Raw genomic sequence first — 13,055 nt, 5'->3', positions numbered from 1 at the left:
GGACTGAGAAATAAAGAGAAGAGAGGCCTTGGAAACATGGAGGTTTTTGTTTTGTTTTGTTCTTGTTAGATGGATGTTTTCTTCCTGTGACTAAGAGGGCATTTCTGGAATAGAATGAAAAGAGTAGGAGAATTTTGAAGGACATTTGTCGTACAACTTGAATCCGAATCTATTACTATTCATGTAGGCTAGGCTTACTTATAAAATCCCTTGCACTGGTAAAGCACATGGCATGCCTGTAGGAAAGAATTAATTCTGTGCAGCAATACTGTCATTGCTGGTGAGGCAACTGCTAATGTTGTACTTTATGTGGGTGGGCTGTGCAAAGGGGAGCATATTTGATTATTATGGTTCATTTCAGGACAATTTTCCCATAATGATATGTTTCATTATGCTGTGACTACCATTAAAACATGTTGAAAGAAGAGAAGTTAGTTAACATTTTATGCTCAGGGATTGGCCCACACTGGATAGTCCCAACTAAGCATTGGGGGGGGGGGAGATGTAATTCTTTCCATTAGGTTTCTTAATAAACATAAGAATTTTGTGAATGGTCTTCCAAAAAATGAACCAATTCCTATTGCTGAATTGCTCTTGGCTGTTTTTACATTTTGTGTATTTTTGTATTTATTTATTTCATTTTATGCCACCTTCTTCCCTGTGAAGGGACTCAAACAGGAATTAAAAACAAAACAAAACACACCATTAAAATCAATCAAATGAAGTGATAGTACAACATTCAGGTAAAAACTATTTTAAAAAGCATAAAGACATGTAAAGGAGCTTATCAAGTTTACAGATGACACAAAATCGGATGGAATACCTAGTACCTTGATCTTGATAAGCTCAAGCATTGAAAACAACAGAATGAAATTTAACGGGTGTAAGAACAAAGTTCTACACCTAGGAAAAAAGAGAACAAAATGCACAGTTACAAAATGGCTCAGAAATGCAACATGCGAGAATGATCTTGAAATTCACGTGCTGAATGTGAGCCTGTCTGAATATTAAAGTTTTCCCTTGTCATGGAAAGGACGAAAGAGAGAGGGCCAACCAGCTTCATGAGGGATAGTGTTTTTACAACCTGGGAGCATCACTGAGAAGGCCATGAATAAGAGAAAGAGAATCTGGTGCCTTTCCAATCTTTGGTACTTATGGTAGAGGACTGCCTCCTGAGACCCCCAACATCTTCCCATGACACAGTTTCCTCTTTCTGAGGCAGGCATCCTCACCTTGAGCCTCTGAAGAGGAAGTGGCCAAAGAAGGCATCACACTGTAGACAAATTAAAACTGTACAGATTACAGAGGGCATTGTCAACTAGTTGAGATGTGTAGAGTGAAAGAGCATCCGTGTGGTAGCACTATACAAAATGTACATTTTAAAAATATTTTTAAAAATGATTACAGAATATATTTAAAAAAACATTAAAAAAAATACAAAACTGACAAAAAAGACCCTTCCCTGTAATTAATACATAGTCAATGAAAACTCCTTAAATATCTCTGAAATCTATATGTTTGTGCATAATAGGGATGTGACATATAGTCGCTAAATTTCTTGTTCTTGGTAATTTCCCAAAACTTGTAATGCTGAGACTCCACACCGAGACTTCTCTACATCATCAAAATTTTCTGGTTTCCTGTAAAAATAGCTCTCAGTCTTAGGGTGTGACTACATTAACAACAATGTGGGAAACCCTACAGGATTCAGACAGCTTGATTCACATTATTTTATGTTGACTACATGATGTAAAAGTCAATGAGAATCAGAGTTCTCCTCCCCAATGCATAGTTTTTTCCTCCACTCCACTCCTGGACTTCTACTTTTTCTGAATTGAATGCCTTTGTATTTGTTCAGGCAGTGTAATTGCCTGAACCAATATGGCAGCTTGAGCCAATGAGCCAATCCAATCCAAAGCTGTTGGATTTCAAGACACTCCAGCTGGCTCCAGCAGAGGCAAGAGAGGTGAGCAGCAGAGAAACTGGTTGCTGCTTGACTCCTCTCCTGGTGCCTCCCCTTCCTTCCTTCCTTCCTTCCTTCCTTCCTTCCTTCCTTCCTTCCTTCCTTCCTTCCTTCCTTCCTTCCTTCCTTCCTTCCTTCCTTCCTTCCTTTTTCTTTTTTAGTCTCACTGATCTAGTGCCAGGGCAGCTGAACAACCAAAGGCAGGAAAAGGAGGCGAGGAAGTTCTAAGACAGCTCTGCTCTAACTGTGCCTCCTGCAAGTTGGGACAGCTAAAGCAGAGCAAAGCTACCTTAAGAAACTGAAACTAAACCTAAGTGAAAACTTTCTCCTGTCTCTCTACTTATTCCTAACTCCTATACCTATCTTAGCTTGCCTGCTGCTAGGACAGCAAGCCTGTAAAAAAAAGTAAATAAAGAAATGGATAAAGAAATTAAGGGAAGGAGAAAAGAAGGAGACCAGGTGTGAGAAAGAGAGGATTCAAGTGGTTAACAAGCTGTAAATAAGGCTGGTTTCCCCCACTCTCTGCTGATTCCCATGTGGTCAAATGAAGTGATTAATCACAGACAACCAGACTTCCCAGGTCTGACTTCATATTGGATCCATTTAATTTTTTCCTGCGGTGTAGCTGCACCATTATTTTTTATTTTATTTTGCCCCTCCTTTTTTGCCTGTTGTTCTGTCAACAAAGCTGCCAAATTCTGTAAGGCTTAATATTTGTGTGTGTGTGTGTCTATGTGGTTACTCCTGCGCAGGAAAGATGCCATTCTGTACAGGAATTGCTGTGTAAGCAATGGCAAAAGGAGGAACCAGAAAGTTTGTAATGCCTTTAAGACTAGCTGGTTTCATAAGCTTTCATATGTCCAAGCACACTTCTTCCAGGTGCTATAAGACGTCTTGTTCCTCTTGTGCTACAACACTCTGACACAGCTATCATCTATTTTGCCTTTTCCTCAAAAGCAAATTGTCCATGCACAAAAGTACATCAGCCCTGTGCAGTGTGGGTTCTACTTCTGCCCTTTCAAGGTGAATCCTTCCTAGGGTTAGGGTTCCTAGAAAAGGTATCTTTCTGTGCAGGATTTGCAACAATCATGCAAAAGCTTATCATTTCTTCCAGAAAACAGGACCCCAAAAACAAAACAAAACAAAAAAACAAAGAAACAAACAAAAAACCCAAAATGTCCCATAAAGTTTCTTTAAACAAACAAAAATTCATGGGCAGAAAATCTTGCTGAAAGGAGAAATTGGTGGTGTGTGTGTGTGTGTGTGTGTGTGTTTCCTGAGCACAAGAGGCTGTAAGATTTGTATCCCCAGTGTGTGATTTTAGAAAGCCACATTTTCTAGCTAACTGGGTGGTCAATATATACTTGAATTATATGTGGATGATATTGCCAGCTACTACTTTAAGAAGATTCAGTTTTTCAGTGAGACATGTCTGCTGAGGATGCCCATCTGTCTTACTAAAAGTCTCAAAGAATGTGGTCCTACCTACAGAACCTTGCAATTCCTTTGTTGATACAAAATTAGGTTTGGCCTTATCTAGAGAAGTTTGCCTTCTAATTTTATTTCTATGAGAACAGTAAAAATCTCTCCTGAGCACCAAATAATTTCCGAACCTGTGACTGATTTAAATGCATCTACAGAGGCGGAGAAGAACAGAGAACCGATTTGATAGAGAATCCTGATAATATGAGGATAACAATGGGAAAGGTTGCACCAAAAAAAGGGTTTGGGGAAAGAAATTACTAAATCAACATCATAATGTGCACTCAGAAAATGTCAAAGAAAGAATAATGTCATGGGAAATACAGTTGGCTATTGGCAAATGTATTCTTATTAATCATGGCAGAGACATGCTGTCCAAGCAGAGCTGTTTTGAAAAGATCAACTTGGGTTTGTGCTAAGGAGAAAAGTCATAATTATAACTAAGGAAAAACATTTCACATAAATTTACCTTGTGGCAAGAAAACAACATCACTATATTCCACGTCTTCTCCAATTTACCTTTCAATTCTAATGAGTTGTTATATGTACTTTGTGTAAACAAGCCTGTTCCATCTATGGAGGATATGAACAGGAAAGAATAAGATGATTTCCAGAAGATTAGATCATCCATTACATTTGTAAGGTGTGACAGTAATTCCTCAGCTTTGTGTGCAAAAGAAAAAGAACTACTCCTGCTAGTTGAGATTCCATGTTTGGCTGAACAAACGTTGCTCAAATTAAGCCCTTGAACATATAAATGAAGCATGGAGCAGGAGATGGGAAGGGAACATACAATTAAGTGGGATGTGTGGCCATGTCTTGTATTCAAAGAAATCAGCAAAAGGAGAGCAAGTGGATGTATGCTGGACCACAACTTAAGTGGCCTCAGACCTACCCTATTACAGTAAGAGCTATATATTTCAGAGTTTAATTATTCGTGTCTGAAAGTTATACCCTGCCCTTCAGTGGCCAATCACATTCCGAGGACGGCTTCCAAAAGAACATGAAAGTACAACTATTGTCCAAACATAATTGAGAACACCTGACTTTAATTCATAGGGAGTCCACAGCTGGAAGAGCACTATTCAAAGCCAAACGCCATTTTGGAACTCTGTCTTCTATTAGGAGCATGTTGCTATGTTCCTTGTTTTATTCACATAAAACTCAACACTTCAACAAAGTGTTTGTGCTCCAATATATTGCCAGTTTACAAGCTCTAAGGTGGGATATGGGATCTGTTGGACAGTGTAATCAATTTGCTCATCAGCCAATTGATAGATTGATCCTTTTGTTGTTTTTTAGTCATTTAGTCGTGTCCGACTCTTTGTGACCCCATGGACCAGAGCATGCCAGGCCCTCCCGGAGTTGGGTCAAATTTATGTTGGTAGCTTCGGTGACACTGTCCAACCATCCCATCCATCTCATCTCTTTTTGTAGTATTTGTTTATTGCCTTTCAGCCTACCAGATCTCTCAAAGTTATGTACAATGGGTCTTCTGGGTCTAGGGTATCTACTATTTCTTGAGGTAACCCAGTGAGGTAAGGGGTCAGTATTAGTGCCCACTGATCCTTCGGCCACTGCGCGGAGATGGCGATCCTCTCAAATGTGTGTAAGAATGCTGCCGGGTCATCCTGGGGACCCATTTTCTGTAACTTAACCGGGGGCCGTGTTGCTATGGGTTGTTTCAGTCCTATGCTCTCTGAAGGCTGATTTCCCTGAGGTGTTTTTAACTGTTCGATTATCATCCGCTGCTGGTCGGCTAATTGTTTCAACAAGACCTCTTGCCCTTCTGTTATACGTTGCATCCATTTTTCTGCGTCTGTGGGTTGCGGGGGAGGCCCCACGTGCTGGGCGCCAGTATGTGAGGGTCCGTTATTCTTCACCTCCCCCTTTCCCAATAAAACTTCAGACGCATTTAAACCAAACAACTTGTCTTCTTTATTTAACTGTGGTAACGGAATAGAAACGTCAAGTAGGTTGGGGATAAACTTCTCCTGTTGAAGTAACGGTTCATACAGGGGCACCCAATCTTCGTCAAAAGGGTTACTGGACTTCGATGCCCATGGACCGGCCTGAACCTGGGAGGGTTCTTCGGGATCGAAGTCATCTCTCTCCATCGTCAATAATGGGGTCGTCTCCTCGAGCCCTGCATATCCCCAGGGTGAAGCTGCTGTTGCCCCGAAGGTTTCCCAGGGTCCGGATGATACCCCAGCCTCCTCAGCTCCTCCAGATGCCATCGGGTCTTTTCTTCCCTTTCCCTCTCTACCCGTTTCTTTTCCTCAGCTAGCTTTCGCCTCCACTCACGGGTCTCTCTTTCTCCCCAGTAAGAGGGACGGACCCGAGCCTCATTCCTCCTTCTCTCCTCCGCTTCTTGCCGGGTCATACACACCTGTTCCCACTTGCCCGACCAGGGATCCTGGATTGAGACCCATTCCCATTCGCCTTCTTTCCCCACCTGCCTCAGACTGACTTCCCCTTCAGCCCCCTCTTCTGGAACTTTCCTTCCCCTCCCTGCCCAGACTAGAGGAGTCTGGGTCGCTATACTTAACCCTTTCATGCCCTTTTCTAAATCAAAGGTATCCACTGCCTGGTGCAGCATCCGTGGTGGAAAAGGCTTGGGTGCGGTCTGGGTGCCCACGGAGGCTCTAGGGCGAGACGGCACTCCTAACATCACTTCACGACCCGGGGAACGGGTGTCACACATCCCCCCCTCCAAGAGTGCCGTCCGCTCTTCCTCGCTGCGCGCCCACGGACCCTGCCGAGAAAAATAGTCGACATTAGTATGCTCTTTACCTTTTCTATATCTTACTTGAAAAGAGAATGGTTGTAAAGCTAAATACCACCGAGTTAAGCGTGGGTTGGTCTCTTTCATTCGTTCCAACCACTGTAAAGGGGCATGGTCGGTGACCAGGTCAAAGGGAGCTCCTAGCAAATAGTATTTAAGACTATGTGTGGCCCACTTGATGGCTAAAGCTTCTCTCTCGATGACGGCATATCTTTGTTCTCGGGGTGACAGCTTACAACTCAAATACAACACCGGGTATTCTACCCCGTCTTTAACCTGTGATAAGACAGCCCCTATACCCCGATCTGATGCATCAGTAAAAAGGGTGAAGGGTATATCGAAATCGGGTGCAAACCTAACTGGTAACTCACAAATGATCTCTTTTAACGTCTCAAATGCTTTCTTTTGGGAAGGACCCCATATTACTTTTACCGGGGCTTTTTTCCTAGTTAAATCAGTTAGTGGTGCCGCTATAGAAGCAAAGTTAGGCACAAACTGGCGGTAATAACCTACTAAACCTAAAAATTGCTGGACTTCCTTCTTTGTCCTGGGTTGGTACCACTTGGATATTTTAGTCACTTTTTCCTCCTGGGGTTGGATTTCCCCTTGTCCGACTTTGTAACCCAGGTAATCTACTTTGGGTAGCCCAATCTTGCACTTCTTGGGATTAACCGTCAAACCTGCTTTGTGTAGCCTTTCCAGTACCCTCCTAAGGTGGGCTAGGTGTTCCTCCCAGGAGCTGCTAAAAATTATAATGTCGTCAATATACGCGGCTGCACAGTCTTGTAAGGGTTCCAATACCCGGTCCATTAATCGTTGGAACGTAGCAGCTGCCCCATGGAGCCCAAACGGCATTTTCTTGAACTGGAATAAACCTTTAGGGGTACAGAAAGCCGTTTTCTCCTTATCTTGTGGTCTCAAGGGGATCTGCCAATATCCCTTTGTTAAATCGATCGAACTGAGATATTTGGCCCCGCCTAGTTTATCTAACAAGTCCCCTACTTTGGGCATAGGGTAAGCATCGAACCGGGATATGGCATTAACCTTCCTGAAGTCAATGCAGAACCTAAGCGACCCATCAGGTTTTGGAACCATTACAGGGAAGCTTCTCCAAGGTCCATTGGATGGTTCTATGACCCCCAGTTTAAGCATCTCATCAACTTCCTGGTTAATTACCCCAGTTATGTGTCTGGGCCAAGACCTTCCACTAACCCTTACCACATTGCCAGGGGGTGTCTCTATAGGGTGTTCCACCAACTGGGTACACCCCGGTACTGAGGAGAATACTTGGGGAAAGTCTTCCTTCAACTGCCCCGCTTGTAATTTTTGCTCCTCTGACAAGAGGTCTCCTACCACTATGTCTCCTCTGGAAGTCAAGTCTTCCCTTTCGGGACCCAACTCGTCATCGACTTCGGTCCCAAACAACACTTCTCTGTCTATCCACTCTTTTAACAAATTTACGTGGAACACTTGAGTTTTCTTTTTCCTATCAGGGGTCTCTATTTCATAGTCCACTTCATTTAATTTTCTTAGTACTTTGTAAGGCCCGTGCCACTTAGCCAAGAACTTGGAAGTCTCTGTGGGTAGGAGCACTAGTACCTTTTGTTGGGGTTCGAATTTCCTGGGACGAACCTTTTTATTATAGTAACCCCTTTGTTTAATCTGCGTTTGCCCCAGGTTCTCTTTAGCCATCTCCCACGCCAATTGTAAGCTATTCCTCATCTCAACTATCTGTTGGAGGGCCCCCTGGGAACGATCTTCCCCTTCTTCCCATTTCTCTCGTATTAAATCTAGTATCCCCCTGGGTCTTCGTCCATATAACAACTCAAAGGGTGAGAAACCCGTGGAAGCTTGGGGGGCCTCCCTAATCGCAAACATTAACGGGGCGAGGAAGGTATGCCACATCTTAGGTTTTTCCATTGATAATTTCCTGAGCATACCCTTCAAAGTCCGGTTAAATCTTTCGACTAGCCCATTGGCTTGAGGATGATAGACTGAGGTTCGCAAAGGCTTAACCCCCAATAGGTCCCACATCTGCTTGAAGGTCAGGCTCATAAAATTAGAGCCCTGATCGGTTAAGACCTCTTTTGGAAAACCCACCCGGGAGAACATTTCTAACAATTCTTTGGCTAAGACTTTAGCTGTAGTAGATCTCAGGGCCACTGCCTCCGGGTACCGAGTGGCATAATCAATGACAACCAGGATGTACTGATGCCCCCCCGCTGATTTGGTTAGCGGACCTACAATATCCAAAGCAATTCTGTCAAATGGCCTATCTACTAGAGGCATAGGTATGAGCTCTGCCCCTGGTCCCGACTTGGGTTGAGTTATCTGGCACTTGGCACAGGACCTACAGAACTCTTCTACGTCGTGGGCCATCCTGGGCCACCAGAACCGCTGTTTCACTCTATCCAGAGTCTTTTGGGTGGCTAGGTGTCCTGCCACCGGTAAGTCATGAGCCCAATGCATTACCCAGAACTGCAGGCCCTCTGGGATTACCAGTTGGGATCCTTCATCGTTGTCAGCCTTGGTTACACGATACAGCAAACCTCCCCTCAATTCAAAGCCTTGCCCCCCTTCTGGGGTGGTCCCTTCAGTCATCGCTTGCTGCAAACAGCTGTTAAGTCCCGCATCATCTTGTTGGAGGCCTCGTATCTGGTCTCTAGACAAATTCATCACTTCTAACTCCCTGGCCTCCGTTTCTTCCTGAGCCCAGCCTATTTCCCCGGGCTCCTTAGCCAAATTGCTCAGTCCAGGCCAGTCTCTCCCTAGTAGCATTTCCCGGGTCATACCGGGTACTATTCCCACTTCCATGTCCCTTTTAAGGCCATCTACCTCGACCTCTGCCATGGTAGTCGCATATTCTTTCACATCCCCATGGATACACCGGATTACAGTGATCTCAGGTAAAAGTTCTCCCTCTAGCTCCTTTACCAGCGTTTTGCTGCATCCTGTGTCCACTAAAGCCTTCTTAGGATGTCCATTTACTCTCGCTTCTACTACCCAACCCGGGTGATTCTCCTCACCCACCTTGGTCATCCCGGTGCAAGCCTCTGCCCACGCACACTCAGTTACTGGGCAATACTTCCGAATATGTCCGAACTGGCCGCAGCCGAAGCAAGCGGTCATCTTCTCCTTCCCTAGGTTCCAGGTCGCCGCTTGTTTGGAGGCTGCCGGGTCGTTTGTCACCGTTGGCCTTGGTACCCTCGTTCCGACTGGGTTTGTGTATTCAATGCGGTCGGGTCTATTCTTTTTGGCTCCCGTCTGCGCCGCTCCGCGAAAATCCGCCTGTTTGTTAGCGTCCGCCATTTTCTCTCTTAGTTTGGCTCCTTCTCCTTGTGGCGCACTTCTAGTTTGCCACGTGTCCTCTGCTTCTAAGTAATCTTCCAGCAGTGTCACAGCGCCCTCTAGGTTGGAGGGTTTGTTCTTGATGACCCAGTTCCTAGCTCCACTGTTGAGCGTGGATATTAACTGTTCCATAATCACGATTTCTACGACCTGCTCTGCTGTCTTTCCCTTTGGTTGTATCCACCTCGTGGCGTTTACCCTCAACTTTTGCGCTAGCGTCCTGGGGTGTAACCCGGGCTTCAATTTTAATCCCCGAAATTTCCTCCGGTAGGCCTCTTCGTTTAAGTTGAGGGTATTCAAAATGGCCGTCCTTACCACGTCGTAATCTCCCGCGTCTTCTGGGTCTAGGGTATCTACTATTTCTTGAGGTAACCCAGTGAGGTAAGGGGTCAGTATTAGTGCCCACTGATCCTTCGGCCACTGCGCGGAGATGGCGATCCTCTCAAACGTGTGTAAGAATGCTGCCGGGTCATCCTGGGGACCCATTTTCTGTAACTTAACCGGGGGCCGTGTTGCTATGGGTTGTTTCAGTCCTATGCTCTCTGAAGGCTGATTTCCCTGAGGTGTTTTTAACTGTTCGATTATCATCCGCTGCTGGTCGGCTAATTGTTTCAACAAGACCTCTTGCCCTTCTGTTATACGTTGCATCCATTTTTCTGCGTCTGTGGGTTGCGGGGGAGGCCCCACGTTGGGCGCCAGTATGTGAGGGTCCGTTATTCTTCGCCTCCCCCTTTCCCAATAAAACTTCAGACGCATTTAAACCAAACAACTTGTCTTCTTTATTTAACTGTGGTAACGGAATAGAAACGTCAAGTAGGTTGGGGATAAACTTCTCCTGTTGAAGTAACGGTTCATACAGGGGCACCCAATCTTCGTCAAAAGGGTTACTGGACTTCGATGCCCATGGACCGGCCTGAACCTGGGAGGGTTCTTCGGGATCGAAGTCATCTCTCTCCATCGTCAATAATGGGGTCGTCTCCTCGAGCCCTGCATATCCCCAGGGTGAAGCTGCTGTTGCCCCGAAGGTTTCCCAGGGTCCGGATGATACCCCAGCCTCCTCAGCTCCTCCAGATGCCATCGGGTCTTTTCTTCCCTTTCCCTCTCTACCCGTTTCTTTTCCTCAGCTAGCTTTCGCCTCCACTCACGGGTCTCTCTTTCTCCCCAGTAAGAGGGACGGACCCGAGCCTCATTCCTCCTTCTCTCCTCCGCTTCTTGCCGGGTCATACACACCTGTTCCCACTTGCCCGACCAGGGATCCTGGATTGAGACCCATTCCCATTCGCCTTCTTTCCCCACCTGCCTCAGACTGACTTCCCCTTCAGCCCCCTCTTCTGGAACTTTCCTTCCCCTCCCTGCCCAGACTAGAGGAGTCTGGGTCGCTATACTTAACCCTTTCATGCCCTTTTCTAAATCAAAGGTATCCACTGCCTGGTGCAGCATCCGTGGTGGAAAAGGCTTGGGTGCGGTCTGGGTGCCCACGGAGGCTCTAGGGCGAGACGGCACTCCTAACATCACTTCACGACCCGGGGAACGGGTGTCACAATATGATACAGCTTTTAAAGACATTTTGAAAATAGATTTAAAACATTATTTTAAATAGATTCAAACTATTGTAGGAACAGTTATTTTTTTTAAAAAAAAATCCTAGAGACCCACAGCTCTTTGAAACAGTTAGAGTTTCAGCTGCCTGTTGGAAAGTCAGAAGGATGGAACACATTTAACCTCCCTTGGGAGCAAGGGAAGCAAAAAAGCTACAGGGAAAGCCCTACTGTGTACCCATCAGCCTAGTCTTTTGGGTAGTGAAAAGTGTAACAGGGCCTCTGCTAAGCATCTCAGATTCCAGGTGGGTACATACCAGACAACACAGTCATTCTGATAATCTGTGACCAGGCTATTCAGAACTTTATGTATCAGAATCAGAACCTTGAATTGTGGCTCAGTCACATCCAATCCCTCGTTGCATTCAAACACTGATTCAAAACTCCTACAACTTCCTAGCCCTCTGGTGAAGAAGAGAAATACAGCTTGATGACAGCATACAGGTAAGATCTAGCTTCAGACTTCAGAAGACCTCCCACGGTGGCTTAATATCAATAACCATTGGAGTCAATGTTGAGCTCTAAGTGATCCGTACATTAATGACCATGTGGTGAAAGCTTCTCTATCTCTGAGCTCTTCCCAAGTGGGGTATCCTATCCAGCATCCTTTCAGCCAACCTGGGGAAATTCTTGACAGGTGACCCAGTTCATGAGCGCAGCCCACTAAGCTTCTTCCTATGTCTTCTCTACACTGCCACTTACATTGAATATTATTTGATATTTAATGTGTGTCCTTCTCAGAGCCTCTTTTCATGCACTGTTGGATGTTAAGTTCATCCAAATCTAAAGATACTTGTCAGCAAATAAAGGCAGAACCTAAGATTTTGGCATTTGGTTCAAAAAGCAACAGACTTTTTTGCAGCACTATTCCTTTTTCTAGCCGTAGCTTGGAAGTTCCCCTGATATCAAGGAGACACATTTATGAAGATTGTTTTCTAAAATAGGTATGGAAGATTAAAGATGTTCAGAAGTGAAAACAAAGTAATGTTGTGCCTTTTCTTCTTTCTTCTCTAATCAGGATGAAAGCAACTCAAACTACGACAGTCAGCATAAATATTGCATCGTTGACAGAATGAGCGTTATTAACAGAAAAACAAATGGGTGGAAAGGTCCTTGAATTAGTAATCTCCACATGGTACAAGAGGATTAAAAGAATTAATTTGTCGAATGTGGTGCAGCCTATCAAAGATAAGTATGGGAGTGTAATTCATCAAAGGTATTTTTTCCCCTTCTTCAGATATCTTGGTAAAACATGCCCAGTCAGGCCAAATAACCTTGACTAATCCAATTGTATACTGCTCCATGTACAGGACCAGAATACTTATTTACAACCAAGCCACTGCTAAGGTCCCAGTTCATGAGATCAAAGGATGTGCTGAAATCGAGATGCACCTGACCTCAACAAATGGATTAACATCCTAACTTGTTCCCACACTAGTGAACAACCTTCCACAATGGATATGAACAGGATAATCCAAGAGGTTATTGTAAATGCAGTTGTGGCCAGGTATATATTGGAACCACAATGTACAGCATCCACACCAGAATCAAGGAATATTGAGAGACACTGCAGACTAAAACAACCGGAAAAACTGGCAGTAACTGAACAAGTTGGACATGAAACTCTATTTCAAAACACAGAAGTACTGGACAACAACTGCAGTCATTGTGTTAGACTGCACAGGGAAGCCATTGAAACCCACAAACACCAGCAGAGCTTCAACAAAAAAGAAGAAAGTCTAAAACTCAACAAAGCCTGGCTCCTAGCACTGAAACACACAGCCTGCAAAAGGTCAACAAACTCTACCCAGCCACAAGGACCGGTGATCACTGCACACAAAAGACCAGCTAACAACACCCATCAATCACAGTGAGAGAT

General features: G+C 44.7%; 1 protein-coding gene across 1 annotated transcript; it reads right to left on the bottom strand.

Annotated features, from left to right (window-relative positions):
- Positions 1 to 5,359: 5,359 nt before the first annotated feature.
- On the bottom strand, positions 5,360 to 11,094 carry LOC144587640 (uncharacterized). Its single transcript, XM_078388843.1, has 2 exons — positions 9,261 to 11,094; positions 5,360 to 6,200 (listed from the first exon to the last, which is right to left on the bottom strand). The coding sequence occupies exons 1-2, from the start codon at positions 10,332 to 10,334 to the stop codon at positions 5,565 to 5,567; spliced, it is 1,710 nt and encodes a 569-aa protein (XP_078244969.1). The 5' UTR covers positions 10,335 to 11,094; the 3' UTR covers positions 5,360 to 5,564.
- Positions 11,095 to 13,055: the final 1,961 nt, after the last annotated feature.

This window comes from Pogona vitticeps, chromosome 2 (assembly GCF_051106095.1).
Source record: "Pogona vitticeps strain Pit_001003342236 chromosome 2, PviZW2.1, whole genome shotgun sequence".
Taxonomy (NCBI): Eukaryota; Metazoa; Chordata; class Lepidosauria; order Squamata; family Agamidae; genus Pogona; species Pogona vitticeps.
The sequence above is the reverse complement of the archived record's forward strand: the minus strand, read 5'-3'. Positions and strand labels throughout refer to the sequence as shown.